Here is a 27,779-nt window from a genome sequence, read left to right on the forward strand (position 1 = left end):
TGTCTCTTTGGTAAACCCAAGTTTATTCCCTTCTGAAGGAAGTCCAAGCCCTCAGAGTGGCTTTATGAGTAGCTTTTATAAGCATTATGCCTTTGTGGGTCTCTGGACTAAAATGCAAGACTCAACAAAAATATCTGGGAGTTGCCACACTATCATCCTTAAGTTCATTTCACTTCTGAGGGGAGCTTGAACCATAGAGTCTGAAGCCCCTCCTGGATCACTGCCATGTCGTGGTGGCATGACAATCCCTATTTGTGTAGCTCAAGGAACTATACCATGCAGCGTTACCCAAGATGGACAGGCCAGGATGAGAGTTCAGACACTTGAGAAGGAAAGCCAAACCACTCTAATATCTTTGCCAAGAAAACCCCATGGACAATACTAAAATGATAAAAAGAGATGACATTGAAAGATGAACCCCTCAGGTTGGAAGGTGGCCAATATGCTACTGGGGAAGAGCAGAGGGCAATTACAAATAGCTCCACTATGAATGAAACAGCTGGACCAAAACTAAAAAGCCTCTTAGCTGTGAATGTGCCTGGTGATAAAAGTCCAATGCTGTAAAGATCAATATTACATAGGAATCTGGAATGTAAGATCTATGAACCAAAGTAAGCTAGATATGGTTAAACAAGAGATAAAAAGATTAAATGTCAACATCTTGGGTATCAGTGAACGTAAGTAGATGAGAATAGGTTAATTTAACTTAGGTGATCATTACATACACTGATGTGAGCAAGAATCCCTTAGGAAAAATGGAGTATCCCTCATAGTCAATAAAAGGATAAGAAAAGCAGTACTGTAATCTCAAAAATAACTGAATGATACCTGCTTGAATCCAAGGCAAACCATTCAACATCATAGTAATATAAGTCTATTCTCCCATCACTGATATCAAGAAGCCCAAAGATGAGCAGTTCTGTAAAGACTTACTCCTTCTAGAAATAACACCCTCCACCCCCCAAAAAAATATCACATTCAATGTAGGAGATTGAAATGTTAAAATAGGAAATTAGAAGGTAATTGCAATGATAGGCAAGCTTAGCCTTGGAGTAGAAAATGAAACAGAGCAGAGACCAATAGAGTTTTGTCAAAAAAATTAGCTGGTCATAGCAAACTCTTTCGGCAATCCAAAAGGTGACTCCGTGCATGGACACCAGAGAGTCAATATTGAAATCAGATTGATTATATATATAAAATACACACACACACACACACACACACACACACACACACACACACACACACACACACACACACATATATATATATATATATATATGTACTTTGCAGCCATAGAACTTCCACATAATCAGTTAAAGCATGACCTGGAGCTGACTGGAGCTCAGATCATGAGCTTCTTATTTACAAAATTCAAACTTAAATTGAAGAAAGTAGGAAAAACCATCAGACCATACAGGTATAACCTAAATAACATCCCTTATCAATATGAGGTGGAAACGATGAATATATTTAAGGGATTAGATCTGGTAGCTACAAGTGTCTGAAGAAATATGAACTGAGGTTTGCAATATTGCACAGGAGGCAGCAACAAAAAAAAATCCCGAAGAAAAAGAAGAGTAAGAAAACAATATGGTTGTCTGATGAGGCTTTACAAAGAGTTAAGGAAAGAAGGAAATCAAAAGGGAAAGGTGAAATGGAAAAAAAATACCCAATTGAATGCAGAATTCCAGAGAATAGCAAGGAGAGATCAGGTTTTCTTAAATGAACAATGCAAAGAAATAGGAGAAAACAATAGAATGGGAAAGATAAGAGATTTCTTTAAGCAAATTAGAGATATCATGGAAAAGTTTTGTGCAGAAATGGGCATAATAAAAGATAAAAATGGTAGGAATTAATAGAAGAAGAAGAGATTAAAAAGAGGAGGCAGGAATACACAGACAAGTGTGGTTACTGATCTAGAGCCAGACATCTTATAAAATGAAGTCAAGTGGGCCTTAGGAAGCATTGCTGATGATAAGGTTAGTGAAGGTCATATGGGATTCCAGCTGAGCTATTTAAAAATCCTAAAAGAGGATATTGTTAAAGTACTAGACTCAGTATGTCAATAAATTCAGAAAACTCAACAGTGACTTCTAGATTAGAAAAGATCAGTTTATGCCCCAATCTTAAAGAAAAGCAATGCCAAAAAACATTCAAATTAGCAAACAATTGCTCTCATGTCACATGCCAACAAGGTTACACTTAAGGTTCTGCAAGCCAGGTTTCAACAATATGTGAATCAAGAATGACCAGAAAAGCAGACTGGTTTTCAAAGAGGCAGAGGAACTAGAGACCAAATTGCCAACATTTCCTGGATTACGGAGAAAACAAGGGTGTGCTAGAAAAACAACTACTTCTTCTTGATTGACTGCACTAAAGCCTTTAACTGTGTGGATCACAACAAAATGTGGCAAGTCCTCATCAAAAAGATGGGAGTACTAGATCATCTTACTTGTCTCCTGAGGAACCTGTATGCAGGCCAGGAAGCAACAATTAGAACCAAACATGGAACAACTAATTGGTTTAAGATTGGAAAAGGAATACAACAAGGCTGTATGTTGTCACTATATTTATTTAACTATGTACAGAATACATGATTTGAAATGCCAAGCTGAAATTACATTTGCTGGGAGAAATATCAACCATCTTAGATATGTGAAAGATGCCATTCTGATGGCAGAAAGTAAACAAGAATTAAGAAGTTTCTTGATGAGGATGAAAGAGGAGAAAGTGAAAGCTGACTTGAAGCTTAATATTTAAAAAAAAAAAACCAAACCACTAAGATCTTGGCAACTGGTCCCATCACTTCCTGGTAAACAGAGCAAGGAGAAATGGAAGTAGTTATGAGATTAAAGCTTGAGGTTAAAGATCACTGTAGACAGACTACAGCCATGGAATTAGGAAACTTTCTCCTTGGAAAGGAAAGCTATGGCAAATATGAACAGCATACTAAAAAGAAGAGACATCACCTTGCCAACAAATATTCAGTCAAAGCTTTGTTTTTTCTAGTAGCAATGTATGGCTGTGAGAGTTGGATTATAAGGAAAGCTGACCACCACAGAATTGGTGCTTTCAAATTGTGGCAATGAAGAAAACTTTTGAGAGTCTCTTGAACAGCAAGAAGATCAAATCAGTCAATATTGATATACAAATTAGTTCAGATCTTTCACTGGAAAGTCCACTATTGAAGCTGAAGCTTAAATACTTTGGCCACATAATGAGAAGACAGGATTCATTGGAAAAGATGCTAATGCTGAGAAAGATTGAAGGCAAAAGCAAAAGGGAATGGCAGAGGATGAGATGGATAGATAATGCCATGGAAACAATAAACATTCATTTGCACAGACTTCAGAAGATAATAGAGGAGAGAAGGGCCTGGAGTGCTATAGTCCATGAAGTCATGAAGAATCAGACATGATTGACTGAATGAACAACAACACATATCTGAAAGACTCAAGAACAGCCCCTCCACCCCCACCCTACTCCCAGGGAAAAGGCAAGACTTGTCAGAGAGGGAAAAGTATATTGACTGTTTGTGAATCTGTTCTTTAGATTTTTTCTGCGTTTTTTTTATAGCATGGAATGTACCTGATATAGATATTATTACCTGGGGTGCCTTTAGGGGTAGAAGAAGCTTTTAGGCATTAGCTGTGTTCAAGGCATATTTTAGATTTGTTCAGAGGTAACTCTGGGTGGAGGCAAAGTAAGATGAAGATAAATTGATTTCATGGAATCATAGATTTATAGCTGGAAGGTATCATACAGATGTGAAAGGAAGGGAAAGAGAACAAGTATTTATTAAGCACCTACTGTGTACCAGGCATTGTGCTAAACATATTACAAATATTATCTCATTTGATCTTCACAACAACTTTGCTAGCTAGGTGCTATAATTATCCCCATTTTACAATTGAGGAAACTGAGGCTGAGGGGGGTTAAGTGCTTACCTGGAGTCACACACCTAGTAATAAAAAAAAGAATAAGAATAGCTAACATTTATATAGGCAATACACTAAGTGCTATACAAGTTTTACCTCACTCGATCCTCATAACAACCCTTCTGGGTAGCTACTATTATTATCCCCATTTTACATTTGGAAAAACTGAGGCAAACAGAGGTTAAGTGACTTGTCCATTTAGTTCACAGATGTCTAGTAAGTGTCTGAGACTGGATTTGAACTCAGGTCTTCCTGACTCCAGGCTATATGCTTTCACCACAAGTTGTCCCACTTCTTCATTGTAAAGTTGAGGAAAGTAAGGCCCAAGAGAGGTTAAAGAACTTGCCTAAAGTCATACAGGTAAGAAATTGGTCAAGTCAAGATTTGACCAGTACCTCTGACTATAAATCCAGCATTCTTCCCACTTCATGCTTTGGTAGAGTAGCTCCCAAGGTTGAGCCTACTCTCTGTAAGCTCAGAGTTAGAGATACTGGTCCATGGGTTACAAGTGTAAAGTTATTCAAAGAAAGTACCATAGGAAATCTGAGGAAGGAGATACTACTTTCATCTAAGTGTGGCAGTAAATAAGGCATCCTGGATGAGTTAAGGCTGGAAGGATGGGAGAAACTTTAATAGACAGAGATAATAATAATAACTCAAATTTATATAGCACTTTAAGATTCAAACAGCATTCTGTGTTAATAAAGGAGGAAACAAGCACTCATGGAGATGAAGTGATTCACCCAGGGTAACTCAACTGGCAAGTATCCAAGCCCACATGATAACCTGAGTCTCCTAATTAAAAAGTTGGTGGGAGGAGGGAGGAAGGAGGAGGTTGATTCTACAGATGGAGAATAATGTGGGCATATTAAGCAAAGACTTGGGAAGTAAGACCAAACAGAGGATAGTTCAGTTTGGCTAGAATGTATATGTGAAGGTAATTAGTATGGAAAAAAGGTTGGAAAAAGGAAGTTTGAATCAGAATATGTAAAACCTTGAATGCCAAGATAAATGATTTATTATATAGGTAATACATATCACTGACAATTTTTGAGTAAAAGAGTCACATGATAATCATGTAATTGTAAGTATGTCTAACCCCAACTAATGTAACCCCAAAAAGGCCAGAGTAACTCATTGATTCAATCAATCAAAAGTATATACCAGATGTGAACAAGTCTTTAATTGATTTAACAGAAGGAAAATGATTTGCTTTGATATTAGATAAAGATGGGAAATACCTTTTGATTGTCCAAAATATTGGACACACCTCTGGGCCTACGTATAAGACTTCAAGACAATTTGGAATCAACAATTCCAATAGCAGGCCCATTTATGAGCAAAGGAACTTCATCCAAGTTTCTGAAAGAGAATCATTTTGGGGCAAGTGTTTTTCCCTTTCACCCAAGGTCGAGTAATCCTGAACTTCTATCACAAGCTCTTACCAGTGGCCATAGTCAGCAGCTGTGTCCACTAGAGCCATAAGAGTTGGGAAATAATCAAGCAGCAACCTTGAGATGGACATACTTAGTAATTTTGTAAACTTTCTACAATCTGGAGAGGTCTTAGGGTAACAGCTGGTATTTTCTTGTTTCCCAGCATCTAAACAGAATCTGGGGAGAGACTGTAGGCAGCAATTGAAAAGTGACCTGACCCAGCAGAGGAATGGCCTAAGAACAGACTGACTCAACCTAACAGCAATGCCTTTCTCTCTTTGAGGAGTTAGCCCAGCAGATAAGATTTGTCCATTACCGATGCCATTCCCTGCAGCGAATTGCATGAGTACTACACAATAGAAAGAAAGAATTTCCAGTGGCCAAGAGTTATGCGGTATTTTTTCACTATATGTATTTCCTATGCATATGTCTCACTTGCTCTCTGAGTTGGAATCTATTCTGCCCAAGAGACCTTGTGCTTACAAAGTGATAGAATGTCCCACTCTCACCCTCACCCCATTTTAGAGGGATTTTAGTACCAACTGTTCTTACAATGTCATATAAGTAAATACCTTTTCTAAAAAGTTAATTGAGGATACTGGCTAATTACCAACAGAAACCACACTGGTAGGGGCTCATAGTTAACAGTCTAGTGCTAGAAACTCAACTTCTTATAGTTATCCTTAGAACTTTGAGGGGGATTATAGTCAACTACCCTCTGTGGCTGAGAGTTATGGGAGTTGGTCTCAGGGTATAATTTAAGCATATAAAATTGTATCATAGATACAGAAAGACCTTAGTCAACCCCTCATTTTATACATGAGGAATCTGCGGCCAAGGAGATTAAGTGATTTAATCCTTTTTTAACGTGTCCTTGATCTTTTATCAATGTAGACTGGCACCTGAAACTTACAGTTTTTGAAAGTTGCTTTGAACATTGAAAGGTTAAATGATTTGCCCAAAGTCTTACACCCAGAATGTGACAAAGGTAGAACTTGAACTCAGGGTTTCCAGACTCTGAAGCCTGTTTTCTACCTACTAAGCCACACTGACTCTGCATGCTGATACACAGCAGAGAAGAGATTTGAACCTAGGTTCCCTTACCCTCATAGCCATCTCTCTTTTCAATCACCTTATATGAAGAAACTCATTTAACCCCAACTACTCTCAAGTTACTTTAAACCAGCTATTCTCAAAGTATGGCCTGGGGATAGCAGAGGGGTCCCTGAGACTCAGTGGGTCTTTGAGGTCCAAATTAGTTTCATAAGAACACTAGAATGTTTTAATTTTGAACGCAGTAAATATCAATCAATATAACCCATATAAAGCTCTTCTTTTTTAATTAAATATTTTCATTTCTAACACAATAAATATTGATAGCTACAACCCATATAAAAGCTCTTTGGGCTAATTTTTGACAGTGTAAAGAAGTCTTGAGGTTAGAAAGTTAGAGAATATAATGGCTGGTTCTTATGGGTACAACTTCCCACCCAAATAGAAACCTTCACCATCCAGTTAAGTCAAGTAGAGCACACACTATGATCTCCTTATCCAGGGCAGCGGTCCCTGGGTATTTAGGCAGATGTGTTCTTTCTCTCCCATTGGACAGGTAGGATTCAGAAGAGCAGAAGTGATGCTGGAGCTTCTCTAGGTCTTAGGACCCAGGTCCTTCGGGTCCCCTGTAAGTTATTTGTGGATGACTTCACCAGGCACCGTATGAGTGCACTCTGCGCCCACAGAGCAGACGGGACCAGACCGGAGGAGGCTGACCGTGCCTCGTGCTAGGGTGGGGCACCCAGTCCAAGGCTCATCCAAGGCGGTGACTTTCTCCTCCACTCCCCACCCTTCCTGGTCCTTCAGACCCTTTCCCAGTGGGCTGCAGAAAAAGTCAGCTCAGCCTCCAGTTGTCAACAGGCATGGGCGGGAGGACCGTGGAGAAATACGGCTAAGAAATGGGGAGAGGCAGGCACTGCCCATGAGACAGAGGGCCACCGGCTGGGGCCGAAGCAGCGACCCCTTGGTCTGAGCTCTCTAAAGCGGAGGGGGCCGAAAGCAGGATCTTTCTCCAGCTCCCCGTGCCTCCTCTTCCCCTCTGGGACCTTGCATTTTTACTTCTATACTTGATACATTTTATATAATTAGATGCTAAAGCGCTGGCTCCTTCAAAGCCTGGAAGCCCCTTGAGGGCAGGGCTGTTTTGTCTTTTCATGGCGTCTAGCACACAGTGGACGACCTGTAAATGCGGGTTGGTTGACTGACTTTCTGAGACTGGTTGGGTTCCCTAGCACGGAGAGCAATCCCCGGCTCCCCACACCACGCTTAGCGCTCCTCTGCCGGCAGGACTTTCAGACACGTGCGCTGTAACTCCGCCCCCCCCTCCCCCCGCCCCGGGGGCGAGGTGCTTCTGCGAGGGCTCAGCGCGCCACCTGGTGCCTCTCCAGGATCGGTTCACTCTTCCCCTTTGAGTGCCCCAACTGCCGCCTGGGGGAGGGGAGGAGGAGGAGGAGCCGGGGAGCGGTTTCTAGCGTCGGGCGCGTGCGTGTTGTCGTCACTCGCTGCCCGGAGGCTTTCCCCGCCCTTCCCTTCGGCGCCGGCTCCCCAGGGCTGCCAGTCCTTGACGCGCCCCCCGGCGGCCTCTGCCCTGACCGTGCGTAGTTGCGTGCGGCGCGCGAGCGTGCGGCGGAGGCGGCGCGGGCCGAGAGTAGCGCGCCGCTTCTGTGGCTGGCCAGGCGCCGCGGAGCGAACTGGGTGCCGGCTCCGCCACCTCAGCGTCCGCTTCGCCGAGCCCAGGGCTCCGGTGTCCGCCTAGTCCCGCGGGGGCGGCCGCTTTGGGCGGCCCGGCGTGCGGGCAGGCCCGAGGGCCGGGGGCGGTGTGAGCTGTGAGGGGGGATCGCGGGCCGGCGGGCGGCATGTCGGTGCCGGATGCGATGCCGCTGCCCGTGGCCGGGGTCGGGGTCGGCGAGGAGCTGAAGCAGGCCAAGGAGAAGGAGGACGCCGAGAAGTACTCGTTCATGGCCACCGTCACCAAGGCGCCCAAGAAGGTGCGGGGGCGGGCGGGCCCGGAGGGGAGCGCGCCGCGGGTGGGCCGGGCCCGGAGCCGGGGGAGCTCGGGGTGACGCAGCCAGGGCCCCCGGCGCTGACGTGTGCGGGCCGCCCGCCGCTCGGCCGGCCCGGGCCGCGCTCGCTGGCTGCCCTTTGTCGCTTCGCGGGCTTTGTCCCTTCCCTGCCCTGGCCCGCGGCGATCAGCTCCGAGGCCTCCGAGTCGGGTTCCACAGTCGTACCTGACTTTCCGCTGCTCCCTGGCCCGGGGGCTCCCGGACCCGGGATGGGGGGCGGGCTGGGCTGGGCGGGGAGGGGAGAGGGTCCGGCCCCTGGACAGCCTCCCCCTTCACCGTGTCCACCCCGGCCCTGGCGGCGGCAGAGCTGACCGCCCTATTCAGGCCGGCATCCCCCTTGGGGTGGCTTTGGGGGAGGGGGAGGGTTGGGCGGCGCACCCTGGGAATCCTTCTGGGGGATGCCCCTCGCAGTAACCCCGAGCCAGAGTGAAGACCGCTTGCACCCGGCTGGCGAAGGTAATGGTGAAGAGACCAGCCACCATCCCCGACCGTGTTCTGCAAGCTCCTCTGACTGTGAATTAACCTTTAGAGGTTGGTAACCACTACTACCATGGACCCGGGGGTCCGAGAGACCCACTGTGTGCCTCCCCAAGACCGAGCTTGTGGCAGGGGTGGGCGGTAAGGAATGATGGATTGATCATTCCTTGTTGCACTTATTGAGGCCGAACAAGTTGAATAGTTATTTATTTATTTGATCTGTTTGTTTTTGCGTTTTGGCTCGTTTTTTGGCCCTCGGGTGAGATCAATGGGTTTTTAGGCCAGTTAACTCACTGACTAGGAGGATTTGGGGGGGCTAATGCAGGCGCGCAGCCGCCAGTTGTGGTTTGACTTTCCACTCAACCCTGACCTCAAAATAAAAGAAGTTGCGCAGAAGAGAGGTGACTTTCTGAGGCTGATGGAACCTAAGTCAGTGCTTTCAGCTCCCTTTTAAAGACAAAAATATTTCAGGGCTCTCTGTTTTTAAAACCATCCCCGGGCTGCAGTACTTGCATAAGCTCAGCAAAGCAGGGCTTGCAGGAAGACTAGATAGTACCCTCTGAAGCTTTTGCACCTGATCCTGTGCAAAGGAGCGAGCCTTCCCATTTTGTTTTTTGGAGGAATTCTGTTTTACAATTCAGAAACTGAATTAAGAAGCACAAAGCCTTCATTGTGTGTGCTATATCTGTTCTCCAATAAGGTCTTACTCGAGGAAAGCCTATGTTTTCTTTAAAAAGGATTGAGGGAGTTGTTCTTTGTGCTCTCTGGAAGCCTAATCTTGTTCTGTGGGGTTGTAACCCTTTGTATTCTATTTTATTCATTGGAGTGACTGTCCCTTTACAAATAGAATATTTATTTTTAGTTAAAGCATTGAGATGAGTCAGTGGTAAAGCTGTGGAGGTACCTTAGAATTATAATAAAGCCAGAAGAGAACTTAGAGATCATCTAGTTCAACCCCCTCACTTTGCAGAGGAGGAAACTTGGGAAAAGTCATCCAGTTACTTAATGGTGGGTCTGAGGCTAGAGCGCAGGCCCTCTGGATCCCAGCACAATGCAGTGCTGGCAGCCTGGCAACAATGCCTCCCCTGGTATCCCAACTTCCTAGAACCTTGTTCTTCCCCAGTAGGCCCTTTGAATAGCTGTCACAGAGTTAGGTGCTGTTGCCCTTTAACCTGATAGGCACCCTGGAAATCTCAGTTGCCTGAAAGTTCACCTGGGCTACTTGTACTTGTAACTTACTAGTATATTTACTGAGAGTCATTCTCTCTGCCTGAAAGGACTGGGTGCTAATACACTTAACCTAGTGATCCAAGCTAAGTGTTCCTGATTTCAGACTCATTAGCAAAAGGCTACTCAATCTCTACCAGAGATGTGGTGGGTTTTCATTTACTTGTAAACGTGTCCTTATGGTTCTCATTAACTTTGCCCTTTCTGAGTTTTATTATTCAGCTTTTATGCAACTATTTAACACTGAGTGCTTTATGACGACTAATTATTCTTCCCCCTAGTGATAACCAGGAGCATTCATTTTGTTAATGGAGCAGTTAAGGACTGGTTCAAGGTCACATACCAAGTCCAGCAGAGCCCTGGTGTTAAGAGCTTCTCAGTTTTACATCAACCTCTGTCCAAGTTACTTTTGTACCCCTGCCATGTTTGAATAACTTGATTTCCTTCTCTTTGGAAAAACTAGAATAACACAAGCGATATAATAAAATTAATTACCAAATCTAATGGCCTGTTTTCAGTCCTTGACTTTTTTTGGCATTTGCCACAGCCGATTACTAACTTTTTACTGTGTAACTTTCTTGTTCTTTGACTTCAGAAATACCAGGCTCTCCTGGTTCTGACACCTTTCTTGTCTCAATGGTTGCTGTCCTCTTCCTGACTCCAGTACCCACAAGGTGAATGTTCCTCCCAAGAGTCTGCCCTTGATTCTGATTTTTATTCTCTTCTTTGATAATATCATTGACTTTAGTGACCTCAGATGAGGAAATAGGCACAAAATGGCTAAGAACCTCAATGCAAAGGCTCTCAAATGTGTCTGTATGTAGCATTGGGTTTCCACCCCCCCCCGCCCAACCTCCCCACCATCTTCATTTCCTTTGATTTTTTTCCTCTGCATCTTTGCTGATTCATCATCTACCTTGTGCTCCCCTTAAGATTTTGTCCTGGGAACTCCTCTCACTTTACACTTTCTCCCTTGATGATCTCATCAATTCACAAGGGTTTAATTGTCATCTCTTCTTAGATAACTCTCCAACATACAGTATCTGATCTCTCCTGAACTCCAATCCCACATCACCAATTGCCTGTTCAATACCTCTTCCTGCATGTTTCATTAACCTCTCAGATTCAGCATGGCCAAACTGGAATTTATCATCTTTCCTGCTAAACCCTTCCCTTCTATCAAACTTGACAGATTTACGGAGGACACTACTATCATCCAGTCACCCAGGTTCATAACTTTAATTCTTGAGTCTTCTTTCTCCCTCACCTCCCCATAGTCAGTCACTTGCAGAGTCCTGTGATTCTAACTACAAAATATCTCTCAAATCATTCATCATTTCAAGTTTAGGCTCATCACCTCTCACCTGGAATGTTGTAAAAGCCTCCTTAATGACTCCTGCTTTCCATCTCTTAACTTTTCAATCAATTCTGGATTCAGCTATCACAATCTTTCTAAGGCATGGATCTAACCACATTTCACCTGTTGAAAAGTTGTCAGTCATTTCCTATAATAAAATACAAACTTAGCCTGACAGTTAAAGCTCTGGCTCCCACTTTTGGCATTTCATCTCCTATCACATATTTGTACAAGTTAGGCCTCATGCCTGGAACTCTGCTTTTCAAGATTCTTGTCTTTTTTTTTTTTTTGAGGTTGACTTTAGTTATCTCCTCTAAGAAGCTTTCAATTCCCCACCTTCCTCAGTTGTTAATGCCCTTTCCTTTTTCAGATTAATCTTCTGTGTACTTATTTACATATATGTTTTATTGCTGCAGTGAACCCTGAGAACAAGTATCTTTTCAATTTTGTCTTTGTATGCATAATGTTTTACACACAGTTAATTGAACAAAAATTTCCTACAGGGCATCTTAATCTGGTATCCCAACCAACTCAAGCCCAACAAATCTAAAACCAAGGGATATTATCTTTTCAGGTTTTACTACTTCTGTCCATGGTACCATCGTTCACTTACTTTCTCATTCAAGAAAGGTAGCATAATCTACCGTGAAAAGCACTGGAGTCATTGGATTTGTATTGAAGTTCTGCTGTCAGCGTCTTATTAGCTAGGTGATCAGTTAGCCTGTGTATCTTCATTTCCTCTTCTGTAAAGTGGGGCTAACAATAGGGCTAACAATACCTGTGGTATTTAATCTCTGTTATGTTTGAAGCTTTTTGGTTCTCTCTCACGTCACTCACCAAACGATTCCACTTTGGCATTTTTTTACTCCAATCCTTTCCCTCTTCTCTGTTTCCCCCCTACTGCTACTCTAGTACAATTCTTCATTTCCATCTACTTGGACTGCTGCAGTAGCCTAAAAAAAGTCTTCTGCCTCTGTTTCTTTTCCATCTAGCCCATCCTTCATGCCACTAACAGACTAATATTCCTGGTGCTCCATCATACATTCCCAATCTTATTCCATATTATTTTCCTTCACACTTTACTCAGCTTCAGCTAAACTACTAATTATTCTCCATACATAATGAACTATTTACCATGTCCTCTATTTCTGTTCTGTGTTGCTATAAACCACCCTTTCCTTATGCCTGCCTTTCATCATTATTCTTTTCCATCAAGGCTCACTTTTCCTGAACTTTGGGGTGACTCTCTCTGTTATCCTTTGCCTGGTCACATTCTGCTTTATATTATAATTAATTTATGTACATTTTATACCCTCCAGCAGAATTCTTTGTGGAAAGGAACTGTCATTTAAAAATTGATTGTGACCCCAGCTTCTGGCAGAGGACTTTGCATATTATGGGGTTTTGAAGTAGGAATGAAAGATAGAAAATAATATGCTGGACTTGGCCTGTATTAAAATCCTAACATTAACCCTAGCCATGTGTCATGTCAAGTCATTTTGCCTTTGTAAGCCTCTTTCCTCATCTATAAAATGGGGATAGTGCTTATAGAACCCTACCTTACAGGATAATTGTGTGGTTCAAATCAAAGAATGTATGTGAAACACTTCACAAACTTGTGCTTGCTGTATAATGGCCAGTTGTTATTAAATATTGAAATAGAAATCTGGGTATGTCACTCTACTAAGCTCCCTTATCAGTGATCCAGTTAAGTTCAACTCTTGTTTCATAGTCCAAGCTCTGTGCAGTCTTACATTACTTACTTTCCCAGGCTTATCTTATATTACTCTCCTTTCCAAATATTCTAACAGCCAACTGGACTGAAGATTCTTTGTCTTCTGAACAGGGCCTGCCCTATCCTACATCGATGCCTTTGCCTTGAATGTACCCCCCTTTGCCTCTAACTTCCTTTTCTTCCTTTAAAGTCCAGTTCAAGCACCAGCTTCTCAGTGAAACTTGTCTGGTCTTTCTGCTGAGAATGATGTTCCTTGGACCTCATAGTACTTCGTTCTGTACCATTATCAGGTGGTACCGTGTATTACCCAGTTCATATTTCCCCTACTAGATTATAAGGTACATGCTGTCGGGGACCATTTTTTATCTAAATTTGTATTTGTACGCAGCAGATGTTAAATAAATATATGGTGAATTAGATTGAACACTGGAACAAAAGTCTCTAGACGTTACCCCCAGTTTTCACCAAGGGCTTTTCTGTGGGTCTGTACCTAGTAATAATGTTAGTCAAACTAGATAGTACCCAGGTATTTTCTGGTCCTGAAATCCCTTAGGAGTTAGGGGCACTTCTGGGACTAACATGAATATAAAGGTTTGTGACTTTCCCTACTAGTCATGGAGCAAACCAAAATCTTTCACATGTATAGTGTCAAAATGAACAGATCTATAGTTTCATATTCCTGCTCTGATCTCTAAATAGTTGTGGATGTGATTGTCAGGAAGGAGGAAAAGGTTAGCGTGGATAGACATGGTGGTTATGTTTATCTTTGAAGTTTCAGATAGGTCTCAGTGACCACATTATTGTGTGTGTGTGTGTGTGTGTGTGTGTGCGTGTGTGTGTGTGTGTGTGTAGTAATAAGCATATTGATACTAGTTTCAGAAACATTTTTAGAAAGTATCAGACTCAATCAAGAGACCTGGATTTGAGTTCTGTTTCTGACCCTTTGTGATACTGAACAAGTTATTTAACTTTGTTGTGCCTTAGTTCTTCCATCTGTACAATGGGATTAATAATTCACTATCTACCTCACAGTGCTCTTTAAACGTTAAAGTACTTTATTTTCATATTTCATGGCAGAGAAAATCATGATTTTCTTTTGATCCACACAGTATAGTGCATTGAATAGTTTATGATCTTTGTCCCAGTAACATCATAGAGAAGTAGAACAGTATTGTCCGTGGGCCTTCAGATACTGACATTATGTCAGATTCTTATAACCAGTCCTAAGATTAGATGAAGATGGTTTTGGACTCATTCAGGTTCCTCTGGTCCAGCAGTGACTGGGGCTCAGCCAGTTAAATAAACCTCAGGACTTAGACTGGATTGTCCTTTAAAAGATAGGTAGGGTATGGTTGGCTTGGAGTATCTACCCCATTTCATTTTCTGCACTCTGTAATTTATAAACATTTGTGAGAACAAATCTGATTAATACTTTGTGTTGTAAATCAGATGTGTTTTGGAGGGAGAGATGAAAATGACTCATTGAATAGATATTTAACTTATATGGCATGTTACGCTAGTTTATCAATAGGGTCAGCTACATCTTCTGAAAAGGATCAGATTCAGTCCTGATAAGTGCTATTTGTATGCTAGACTGGTGGGTATAAGCCAGGATATCATTAAGTCTTAATTTAGGATTTTTCCTTAATGAACTCTGCTGGCTGTACCTTTCACTAAAATACATCTCAGACTGGTGTCCCTATGTATAAGAACTCTACAATTTGTCTTAGGTGTCTTCTATCCAGAGATGATATAATAGGATGGTTTATCCCTGCTCAGCTTTCTTCTTGGAGTCTATCTCTATTTTTAATTCTTATCTGTGACCAGAGTCAGTAATTGATTCTTCTGTACAGATACAGAACACCCTTCTTTCCAATAATAGGTTAATGCAGTAGGCCGAAGTTCAGACTCTTTGGGGTAAGTTGTCTTGCAGAATGGAAAGTCTTCATTTTTTATCCTCAGCCTAGATTCCTATTTGGCATTCAAAGTCCTTCTTAACCTCCCCCTATTCTTTCCAAGTCTTCTTTCCATTCTTACATTCCCTCTCTATTCCCCCCTCCCCCCCTTCAATCAGTCTAGTCCTAGTGATTCCTGGCTATTTAAAAAACAAGACACTGTATTTCTGCTTAGAGCATTTTCTCTGGCTGTCCCCATGCCTAGAATGCTGTCCTTGCTCATCATGTCTGCCTCCTACCTCCTCTGGCTTCCTTCAAGTCCTAGCTAAAATTTCACCTTCAGGAAATCTTTCCCACTACTTCTAGTGCCCTCCCTCTCATAATTGTTTCCTATTTATCTTATATATAACTTGTTGGTACACATGTATTTGCTTGTCTCCCCCATTAAATTGTGAGCTCCTTGAGGTCAGGGATTGTCTTTTGCCTCTTTTTGTATTTCCAGTGCTTAGCACAGTACCTGGTAAGTAGTAGATGCTTCAATAAATGTTTAGCAACTGACTCTGGCCAGTCACTCTCTCTCACCAAAGTGTTTCACACAGGTCACTCAGTCATTAAACATTTATTGATCACAGTTAATCCAAGTGGAACTTATTTTTATAAAGTGGCAGGGATGTGAAATTGCGGTGGGAAGATCTAAATTGGGAAGGGACCTCAAAGGCCATCTAGCTCCTCCTCATTTAAGGCCTAGCAGGGTTAAGTGTCAGGAGCATGACCTTCTTTCTCCATGTCCTCTACTCAAGCCTCTGCAGCACTGAATGCAACACTGAATAGGACTGAAAAGATATGAGTTCTATTTGAGGCTCTGCTATCAACTTTGGCTGCAGACTCTGGGCAGATCCATTAACTTTTGCAGCCCTTGATTTTCACATTTGTGAAATGAGGAGTTTGGACTAGGTGATGTCTAGATCTAACTTCTTCACAAAATTAGATCCCTTCCATTAGCAGTAACTACACAACTAATCTGTTGAATAACCTAATTTGGTGTATAGTTAGTAGTTCCGTGTCTTTTTTGGCTGCAGGTGTCCAGTGGAGGGCCTCAGAGATGTATGCTTAGCCTTGGGCTCTTTGACAATTTATTATTGACTCAGATAAAGGCATATGTGGCAAACTGTTGAAGTCTACCACTGACTTGAAGATAAGAAAGATGACTAACTGGATGAAAGGGTCAGGAAGCAAAAAAGATCTTGGCAGGCTTGAGCATTGAGCTTAATCTTAATAAGGTGAAATTCAGTAGGGCTAAATGTAAAGTCTTCCACTTGGGTTTAAAAAGTCAATGTTACAGGTACAGACGGGGAGGCATGGTTAGACAGATATTTGTATAAGTTGGGTACAAATTAGCAGTGCGATATGATAGCTGTAAAGCTAATGTGGTCTGGGGCTGTGTTTGGAGAGACTTTGATTCCAGAGTAAGAAAATGGTAGTTTCACTGGGCTTTACTTTGGTCACAACACACCTACGTTAACTGTGTTCACTTTTGGTTGCCACAGTGATGCCTCTTTTGTTGACTGGCATTTGATGACCAGCCTAGGAAGTACCAAGAGGCCTATCACTAAGTTGGCTGAAAGGTTGATGAATTGATTTGATCACAGCAACTGGAGAAAACCATTCTCCAAGTTTTAGAGCACCTGTGATGTGTTGGTTGAAGAGGGGGCTCAGATGTGTAAAATTGTGGTTCACAGAATTTGTGAAGGAATTAAGCACTGAGTGCTTCCCTACCACTGTCAGTAGTAGACACCTCTATGCTCACTCCCTAAGTCACCACTTAACACTTCGGCCTACTTGTCTCCATTGTCATTTTTCTGCTTGGCTCTCTCTCTTTGATAGTCCTTTCCTGCCCATCCTCATTATTCTCTGTTTCTGTCTACTTAAATATTTCTGAAATACACAAAGCAGAGATGTTCTAATTACTTTATGCTTCTTGATAACAAACTTCATTGTGCAAAGGAGAGTATAAGGCACAAAACTTAGACATCTATGGGTGGAGAAGGGACTTGTAGTTCCCCTGAACAATAAAAATAGGAATAGTTCAGGCAGGCATGACAAAAATTGCTAATAGATGTCTGGAAGACTCTGGTGCAGCAAGAAATTTTTACTGGACTAGTGATCCATGTTTTCTTGCTTCCAAAGTTCTTGAATTATAGTTACCCCAGGGAGTATTTGGGATGTCATCCTTATAACATGTACCCCCACCCCCAATCCTTACTTCTAGTTACCCTGTTTCCCTCCTCAAAGAACAGCTAACTCCTAATTACTTTTTAACATTTCTTGCTTTAGGGATTTTCTGTTTTTGGCAGTTTCATAGTTTATACTATGTTTTATGCCCTGTATCATTTTAATTACTTTGTACCTCTCTCCATATGACTTGTTCTTCAAGGCATTCTTGATGGTATCTTATTTTGGACTGCACCTGTGATTTCATGGGTTTAGGGAATTCTTGATGAGGAATATTCTCAACCAATGCAGACAGATGGGCACCTTTCCTGCAACTGTCAGAGAGGTGCCCAGATCATTGAAAGGTCAGGTGACCTGTCAGGGTCACACAGTCTGAGGCAGGGCTTGAACTCAGGTCATCTTGCCTCCAAGGTCTGCTCTGTATCCTCTAGGCTACCCTGCCTCTCTTCTGATATCAGAGAACTGCTACCTTAGCTGCATTTTGTTAGTTGTGACAAACTGAGGTATAGAACTGAGGTATAAGTAATAAACATTTGTTGCCCAATAGGATACAAAATGAAAAAAGTTTGACAGCTACAGGTATAATAGGGCATTCATAGTTGTGGAGGATATGAGGAAATAATAAGCAGAAGTATGTTAAAATGACTCCCGCACATCCAGAGAAAGCCCTTTCCCCTGCCTCCATCCCCGTTTCGCATCATGAGAACCTGCCAGACAAATGCCTTGTTTCCCTGCCAGTATGACTCTGTCACTTGACCTGAGAAGTGCTTTGTGCTTTCCCGTTCCAGTCCTGGCCAGTTTACTTCTCTTTAGAGCTGCAGTCTGTGCTTGGTTGTGCAAAGGAAGTGAAGCTTAACCAGAAGGGGCTCTGAGCAGCCCACGCTTCCATAGTGTTCCTCACAAACTTACTTGAGGCAGGATTTCATGTAACCTAAGCTGCCCAGCTATAGCATACTCTGATAGCCCTACATTTTTTTCTCTTTCTCATGAACTCATAAATGGTGGCATCAGTTGAAATCCCACTGAGCCTGTATACTCAAGGTGCCAAAGAGAACACTGATGTGCTGCTACTGCTTTCCACTTGGTACAAACAGCTCTGCTCTGTGTGGGGAGGAAGAACAGGAAGGACTGGGATGGATTGATGGGCACAGTAACTACCCTTTGAATGAAGCAGTATCTGGGGAAATAGCCTATCTTTATGAATCTTCTGTTACTCATTTTAGTATTTGAAAGATCTTTAATTTCATCTTTGTGGTCACTCCCTTTACCAATTTGGATTGCATCCCCTTCATACTTTGGAGGATGTAGCCCAAACATATACTTGTATGTATCTATCTGTCTCTATCTCTGTATGTGTGTATATGAGTACCTTCCTCCCCCTAATGGAAGGCAGCTAAGACTCACTTGACTTGTGACTCTCTAAAAGGATTCCAAGCCATATAATTACTCATTTGCAGTCCCTGGAATCATTGCTTCTGGATATAAGAATGAATTTTCATTCAGCATTTTCCCTTTCAGGCCTTGGAACACCAATGAAGTTCTCCATGTATTTGCTCTGCAGTTGGGATTGTTCCCGGTTTCCCAGGAGCCTCATTAGAGATGCCTTGAGGGTTCATCTCAGGAACTGAAGTAGTGCTGATGCTGGCATTTCAGCAGAATTTTTTTTTAAGTTGTTTTGTATTGCTACCTCAGCATTACTCCTTTTTATGAGATCTTTGAATCACCCTGGGGGTCTAGATTATAAATGTGACAGATTCACTGTACTAAAAGAAAATGAATACATAAAATATTTTTGCTTTTTCATTTCAGAAGTAGTTGGTTTTCCAAGGGGTACGATAGTATCTTCTTGCTTGATTATTGGTTTTCCTCATAATAGATAATATATATCTAAATCTTTCTCTTGATTTGACTATTTTTTTCCTGGTCTTCAGTTTCTACAGCTGTATGTGGTCTTCTGTGGAACTTGACTTGGCCACACTATCCCAGGAAGTGGCTCGCTTCTCCTTATCTCTCTTGCATATTAAAATAGTAATAGCATTTTACATTGTGTGAGTGGGAATTAATTTGTTCTTTGTATTGGTATTCCCTAACACCTAGCACAGTGCTTGGCCTGTAGGCATTTAATATATACTTATTGATTGATTGATTGATAGATTTGAATTGAGCCACGTAGGTGAGAGAGTCCTGTAAATTTTCAAATGGCTAAGCAGAGTATTATATCCTGCCAGAGGACAAGAGGCTTGGAAGGTGCATTTGACAATGTAACACCCAGCATGATATGAAAAGCAACTTGGTTTTCCCTAGACAAAAATGAGAACATAAAGATTGGTGACAAAGGCTCTTAATTTAAAGTAGAGTGGGGGGAGGGGAGGGGAGTGAATCTGTGAGAAAAGTAGTAATTGGTCTGGAACCAGTGGAATAGCTTGACCTGTTGGAGAATATGTTGGTCAGTGAACTGCAGAAATGGCTGCATTTGCGTAACTGGCCAGAATTGCTCAGATGAACAAACTTATTCAGTAACCATCATGTTTGTAGACAAATCCTGATCATGATGGTTCAAGCTATTGTATATGCCTTGGATGTCTTTGATAAGTGTGTGTGTGTGTGTGTGTGTGTGTGTGTGTGTGTGTGTGTGTGTGTACACATACATGCATAACATTTTTTTTTTGATCAGCTATATTCTGGAAGATGGACCAATCCCTATCTTAGACAAGAGCTGAGAATGTCAAGAAACCTTTGGCACTTGAGGTTTTTTTTTTTTGTTATGTCAATTTTTATTTAATTTTGCCTTTTGTACATGGTCCAAGTAGCACTTGGAGTGAATGGACCTCTAGGACTTCCTGCTTTGGAAGAAGAACTCAATACTTTCCTTTACAGATGGCAGATGTGTCCAGTTGCTCTGGTAACTAATTGAGTTTCTTCTCTGTGACCAGGTGGCATCCAAGTTGGAGAATACTATTTGATGCCTAGTGTCTGGGAACCAGATCTTTGAGCAGGCAGAACACGAAGGTTCCAAATTCACATCTCATGGAAGACAGTCCAGCTGTCCTGTGGTGCTGGACCGGATGAATTGTGAATGTTAAATACATTGATCAATACAGTGGCCTTGGTAACAGGCTTGTGGCTGCTGTAGAATCTGTTTACTCCAGGTTTGCAATAGAAAGGAGAATAAACTGGTAGGGGAACATGATGTTCTGATTGTAACAAGCTGTATTGTAATACCAGAGGAAGAAGCAAACTGGAAGTGGCTGACCCTGTGGGCATCTCTATGCCAGGATTTCCTAACGAGAAATACAAATATTCTGGGTGGTTTACTGCCCTTGTCTGCCAATTGTAAATGGATTGGGATTTGGAGAAGTAAGTCTTGGTTGAGCAATGGAAGTGAGAAAGGAGTGCTAAAAGCCCAAAGACTAGATAAAAGAACACCAATTTGGGGAAGATACCTCTCATTACATTCCTCACTTATGTTATTTGGATCTGGAAATTAGTGAAAAGGTTATATCTTGGCCCTGCCAGTCAGCCAAAGGAACCCCTCCAGCCTCTCAAGTAGGGGGTTCAGAATTCTGCACATTCTCTTCTGGTTCCACAGGGAGAGGATTAACTGAGTACAGAGCATGTTTGGAATGAGTTCATCTTGCCAGTTCTTACTGAAATTGGATTGAGTTATTGTGAATATAGTCTTAGATCTCTGTTAGACAAATTTTCTCAGTAATGTTCTTTTAAATCTTTTTGGATAGGTGTGCCATCTGTTTCTGGCAGGTGGAGTAGATTCCCTGGTATCCCTGCCTCTTTTTTCCTAGAGATTTTAGATTATGCAGTAAGGCCAAAGGTGCTAACATGAATTCGTTTTCCAGAAATTGGGTAAAATCTGGGCTGAAGGTTACAATACAGATATTTGTTGGTGGGCTTTTGAGGCCTTTGGGGTCTGTAAAAGGTGAAGGTTCTTCCCAAAGGGGAATGGCCTGAAATGACTCTACCTCACTCCATCCAATTCATTTTTCCCCTGTCGTTTTCCATGCTGTAAGATACAATCTAAAGTGGCATCCTTATGACATGAAGAGCAGTCCTCAGTTAATGACCTTCAGCTATAGAATTCTTATGGCCCGGAGTGAGAGCCTTGCTGAATCTGGTAGAGACTAAAGATGAAGAGCTTAGGATGGGTGGTAATTCATCAGCTAGAGATGAATCACCTAACTTACCAGTGTATATTGAGAGTACAAAGAAGGGAGTTTCTTTCAGGGTGAAAAAAGCTGGATAATCTGGGAAACTTTGTCTTATTCGTGTAAATATTAGCATGCCTCTGGAAGACCTGATAGTTATTATCTTGATAGAGCAGGCAAAACCTGCCTCTGAGTTCGTCCAATGTGTGACATACCACAGAGGCACCAGAGCTTGTGAGGATGGATTCTATAGAAAGACAAAGTTAGATTTGGAGGTTGAAAACTCTGACCCCCCTCAATATTATATCCGTCTCTTCTCATTACTCTACACTCTGGTCTTAACTTAGCTTTATAAACTGCCTCAAGATGGTCTGTTTCAGGCATCTTCTGGTTTCTGTACCTTAGGGACTAAGTGGAATTTTCTGTGCTCCCAGACAGACAGCTGTATGCGTACTGTGTTTCAAGGCCAAAAGTACTTTTTGAGGGGGAACCTAAGTCTCTGCTAAATACAGAGGATGTTTGGGTATAATTGTTTCTATTCCCTTCCCAGAAAATCGCAGGGTTGGGGTGGGGAGGTTGTATCCAGTTCAAGTTGGATTTCAGCATATGTATTCTAGGATTATAGATCTAGAGCTGGGGAAGACCTTAGGTTACAGCTAGATCAACTTATTTTTCAGATAAAGAAACTGAGAGCCAGAGTGATTTAGTGTTTTAGCCAGTGCCACAGAGGTAGTAAGTAACAGACACAGGATATAAACTCAGGTCCTCTGACCCTGGAGCTAATATTCTCTCTCTTCCATACCATGGGAATGCTACTTTAAATTTTCCAATCTCACAGAATGTAGAAGTCTCTCATTATTTGTGTTTTGAAGTAACACTCCCTAAATTAAGGTAGATTACTTCATTCTTTTCTTCTAAAAATCATTTTAAAAGATTTCTCTAGAGAGAAGTGCTGCTCCATCAGATGACTCAAGGGTGGTCTCAGACTTTGGGTGGTAATAATAGCTAACTTGCAACATTTATATCTAGAATTACCAAGGGCTTGATGTTATACATTGTCACTTGATTCTCACAGCCCTTCTATGAAATACACATTACAAGTATGAATATACTTATTTTTACAGGTAAGGAGCTAGCCAAGAGGAAAGGCAGTATACCAGAAAGAGGACTGGATTTGGATTCAGAAGAAATGGAAAGTTGAAAACTGCCTCTGACTCTTACTAGACCATAGGCCAGTAGCAGAAGTAGAAGCTAAACTCTAGATAAGATGACATGTTTCACATTCTCTTGTATTTTTTCATTCTTTTGATTTTGTTTTGTTATTTCTTTGGTGTCTTATATTGTTACTAATTTCCCTTTACCTAATTTTAGTTTTCAAGAAGTTATTTTCTTAAGTTTTTGATTCTCTGTTTCCAGTTGGTTGACTTTTCATGATTTCTTGGATTGCTCTTGTTTTTTTAATCTAATTTTTCTTTGATTTCTCATTGATTTTTTTAAAGTCGTTTTTAAGTTCTTCCTGGAATTCTTTTTTTGGGACCACTTGACATTTCTCACTGAAAATGGAGTGGGTTTTTTAGCTCCACTCTCTTCCTCTGAATATGAACCCAGATTTTCTCTAGCCTCATAGTAGCTATCTATGGTTAGGTTCTTTCTCCTTTGCTTACTTATTTTTTTTAAATTTTGTTTTTAGCAGCTATTATTATAATCAAGTTATAGTCCTGAGATGTGGGGAATGATGCCCAAGCCTCAGGTCCTTCTTTTATTTTCTGAGCTCTGTCCCAGAGCGCAACCTTGGGCCCTCCTTTCTACCCCAAAACCATGGCTAGAGTCCCCAGCTATGCTGTCCTCCAAACACTCTTGCTCCTTGTGGTCCCGCTGATGGCTACAAACTACAGCTGTCCTTTCTGCCCTGGAACTGAAACCAGGAAATCTGCTCTCCAGCAAGTGCCCATAGCTAACAAGCTCCCCTACCCTCCCTCTGTTATGGCACTCAGCCCATTTGTGCTAGTTCTTTACCCCCACAATTGCAGAGTAGCAGCCCAGGACCACATCTGGTCAGTGCAGCTATGTTTGGCACCCCTCAACTGTGGAGGGTCCTTCAGTCTTCTACTTAGCTATCTGACCGCTCTCCCCCCCCATCATCCATGACGTGAAAGTTCCTGAGGCTCAGGCTACTTCCCAACCCAGCTACCCCCAGGACCTGTCTATTGATTTCAAAGACTGGGTCTAGAGGTGTTTGCACTTCACTCAGACCGAACCTTCACCCCTGGAAGTCGAGTCTTTTCTGGGGTCTTCTCAAGTTGTCTTAGGAGGACAAGTGCTCCCCCCCACACACACACACATACACTTTTGTTTATTTTTGATGCTCTATATTCACTTAGAGGTGATGTTCTGTCTGTTTTTTGTGAAGGAAGTTTGGAGAGCCAGAAGTTTTCTGACCTAGTCTGCCATCTTCCCAGAATGTTCTCCTAGATAGGGCTTTTAAGATTTGTAAAGTACTTTCATGGATAGTCTCCTTGGAATGCACAGTAACCTTGTTAATTGGGTGCTGTATCAGAGAGATGAGATGACAGCTGGCTTAGAATGGCCTTTCCTGATGTCAAAGCTTAGTGCTTTTCCCATTGTACCACACTGCCTCAGCCCCTGAAGCTATTAAAGTCATTCTCTTCTACTTGGGTGAGCCATTTCTGAAAACATCTTGTAACTTGACATTATAGCAAGAGATATTAGTTCTGTGGAAAATTGGGGAGACAAAGACTGGCTGACACCCAGTTTTGATCACCTTACTTCATTTAATGTTTTGAAAATAACTTTTTTTCCATTGTCATACATTTGGTTTTTTCCCACATTTCCTCTTCCCTCCTTTCAGGGGGAGGGAGTGAAAGTAGGGGAGTGGAATCCCTTGTAAACTTAAGCATAATCGAACAAGACAAATTCTCACATTGGCCATGTCCAAAAATTGATGCCCTGTTCTGAATAGTAGTTCATCACCTCTTTGTTAGGAGGTGACTACCGTTCTTTGTCATCAGTCCTCTGGAATCAATGATCATTGTGTTGATCACAGTATTTCATGTAATATTCAAAAAATACTGAAACATAAGATTATTTAATGGAATTAATAGTGTGATCAAAACTCTAATAGAGAAAGGGTCATTAGGTGGTAGGAGAGGGATGTAGAAATGATGTAAAGGCACTAAACACAGTTACAGGATTGTAAGATCTTAGCTCCAGAGGTAGTTAGGGCCTTAACAGCCTTCTGGTCCAACCCACTCTTTTTACAGGGGAGGAAATCACAGTGACCTGCCCAAAGTCACATAATAACTCTGTCAGAAGGAGGATGAGGTCCTTTCAAATCCAGAGCCCGTATTCTTCTGTACCCTGGTATTTGCAATTTTCCCCAGTAAAATATAAGTTCTTTGAGGGCATGGAACTTTTTATTTCTACCTTTATGTCCCTAAAGCCAAAGATGGAGCCTGGCACACTTAAAAATAAACCTTCTGGCATCAGTGGTAGTAGCTACCTGTCTCAAACTCATCCAAATGCCTTTGACATGCTACTAAGACCCAGGTCTTACTTGCAAATCTGTTATAAAATAATTTGAGATTATTATTATTAGAAATAATTAGAAAACTGTAAATCTGAACATTGATCATAGTATATAAAGTATGCATATATGTGCCAGTATAATTTGAAACTGTAATTGAGGTAGTAAATCCAAGGGCAGATGACTTCATTCTCTGTACTTCATTTTTTAATCATTTGACCTTTTCCTCTCAACTTGATTGCATTCAATATTTGCATTAAATCAGAATTTAAATGGAAAAATTAACCAATTGAGAATTTTCATTGTTTGTCATGTCTTCTCAATAGATTATAAGCTCACTGAAGGTGGCAGCCTTGCTGTATACTTTTTGTATGCCTAGTTAGACCTGTTGTTTTCAGATGGAAAACTTTCTCCAAAGATGAACTTGTGCCAGCTCCAACCAAGTTAATAGTAACTGCTGTACTTTTGGAATGAAAATATGTATTATGTATTATCATTTGTTGTTAAAGTGAAATTGACAAGAAGACATGCAGTTATCCATTTGTTTTAAATGTTTCCATCTTCTCTAAGAATCCAGTGATACCAGGTGACCTAATAAAACCACCCAAACTATGTCCTATTGGTCGCTGAAGAAGCTGTGATGGAAATATTTTAGTCTTATTTTTTTCCAACCTATTCACATTTGCAAACAGCAACATTTTACTACCTTAGTTACTATTTTATTTAGATCCTTAAAATCAAATTTATTTTCTCTACTGTTACACTCTGATTGTGTTTCCCTCCTGTTCTCTTTAATCCAGGGCTTTGTAAGGAGTGATAAATAATGATTAAAAAAGCGGATGGTTCTGTTCTGTTCACCTGTGTGAGAATACTGCCCACTGTTGGGAAAAGCTGTCCTATTGCTTCACAACTGCCATCTGTAAGAAGATAATTCTGTAGCTCATTTACCTCTTGGCACTTGGTGCCTTTCAGCTTTAGTTAAGCATGACCTCTCTGGTATTCCAGTGGCTCTACGATCTTACTTGCGTCGCTTTTTCCTCCAACAATTTAGGGCACAGCTCTCATGGATTGCCCATCCTGTATAATTCTTGTCCATACGCTCCAATAAATTTGCACAACTCAGCTTTCCTAGAGGAGGATCTGATTTACAACTGCGATTCATTCTCTCAGTAGATTTGGTTTGTTGAAAAGCAACTTTTAATATCACTTCAGTGAGGGTACCAGATCAGAGGGAGGGTAATGCTGCCTTTACAATCTTGTTAGCTTCTTACCTAAGAAACTACATAGCTGGCTACTTAATATAAAGTCAGAAAGCCTAAGTTCATTTGACACTTTGGCAAGATATAGATCAGGAGGACTGGTGATGGCCCAGGATGTAGTGAGAAATCTTGATCCTTTTTAAGCTAGACCTTTCCCAGGTCTCAGTATGTCTGAGGCAACATCCGTTTAGTGATTAGGGTAGGTAAGAAATGAGGCAAAGAATGGCCTCTTTTACCTATTTAAAAAAAATCAGTCTGGAAAAGGAAGACCCTCAGGATTTCTGGCCTCGACAGAAACAGTTGCTAAGTTTACGTTTACTCTGAACCATCAGAACCCAAACCAAGGGTGACCAGGATAGGCTTGGACTGGGACCTATTGTTGACCAGTCAGTGAGAGTGATTTAGGTTTAAGGTGAGATCCTTAAAGAAAGGAAAGTAGCCTGTAAACCCCAAGATATCTTTCAAGGTTTCAGAGACCAAAATTTATATTTCTTTGGGCAGAGCACCCGCAGTTAAGGGTTTGACCCCCTATGTGGACAGAGACAGAGGAGGGAGAGGAAGGAGCGAGCTGCATTGCCAAACTGGCTAATTGGGTCCCCAGTGGGGGGTGTTTGTCCTTCCTTCTTGAGGAGGACCATGTTGTGGGGAAATTGATGTCAAGATGTGCAAGTGATTTAGATTTGAGGCAGAGATGTGCAAAATCACCAGCCCGGCATTGAAGTCATTGAGAAAAGAAATAGAATGCTGGTGAGGATTGTCAGGTAACAGACACCAGTGTTTGGATTGGATGACCAACTTGAATAGCATGAACATTAAAGGAGGAGAGATTGCTTAGTGAAGGAGGTAGAGGGAGAGCCTGAAATAGAGGGGGTGGAGCAAGAAGTATTGCAGCTCTCCTACTATGACTAGTGAATGAGAGAAAGTATAGCCAGTACTAGAAAAGCTGGTGGGGAAAGTCATATTATCTGGAGAGAGCTGTGTGTCAGTGAAGGCAAAAAGATGGAAATAGTGAGAAAGGAAGATGTTTAAGATAAAAGAAAGTTTGTTATTATTGGCATTCTTAGCTGCCATATCAAACTGTTGACTCATGAATGAGCTTTCAGCCCACTGAAACCTCCAGATCTCTTTCATAAAGTCTAGTCAGAAATATATATCCATGTCCAATGTGGAAATTTGTTTTGCTTGACAACACATGTTTGTAATGGATTTTAAGTTTCTTGCTTTCTCAAGGGGAATGGATGCGGGAGAGTATGTGGACCTGAAAATAAAGTAAAATTGAATTTTTTTTAAAGAAGTATATTCATGCATCTCCAATCTTATACTTACGAAGTTCATTTTTTGAGCCTAGCCTAAATCTTTGCATTTATCCTTATTAAATTTCATCCTGTTGAATTTGGTAC

At 41.6% G+C, this 27,779-nt stretch overlaps 1 protein-coding gene across 3 annotated transcripts in view; it reads left to right on the forward strand.

The window, feature by feature from the left end:
- The first annotated feature begins 8,032 nt into the window (after positions 1-8,032).
- Positions 8,033-27,779, forward strand: part of AHCYL1 (adenosylhomocysteinase like 1) — a 44,742-nt gene continuing 24,995 nt past the window's right edge. The window contains exon 1 of one of the 3 annotated variants that reach the window (XM_072644276.1): positions 8,033-8,418. In XM_072644276.1, coding sequence (XP_072500377.1) covers positions 8,287-8,418 — 132 coding nt within the window. In that variant the 5' untranslated portion in view covers positions 8,033-8,286. Of the gene's footprint in view, positions 8,419-9,001; positions 9,025-27,779 lie in introns of those variants that run through there. The other 2 variants (XM_072644274.1, XM_072644277.1) reach the window with 2 other exon arrangements.

This window comes from Notamacropus eugenii, chromosome 2 (genome assembly GCF_028372415.1).
Source record: "Notamacropus eugenii isolate mMacEug1 chromosome 2, mMacEug1.pri_v2, whole genome shotgun sequence".
NCBI classification, from domain to species: Eukaryota; Metazoa; Chordata; class Mammalia; order Diprotodontia; family Macropodidae; genus Notamacropus; species Notamacropus eugenii.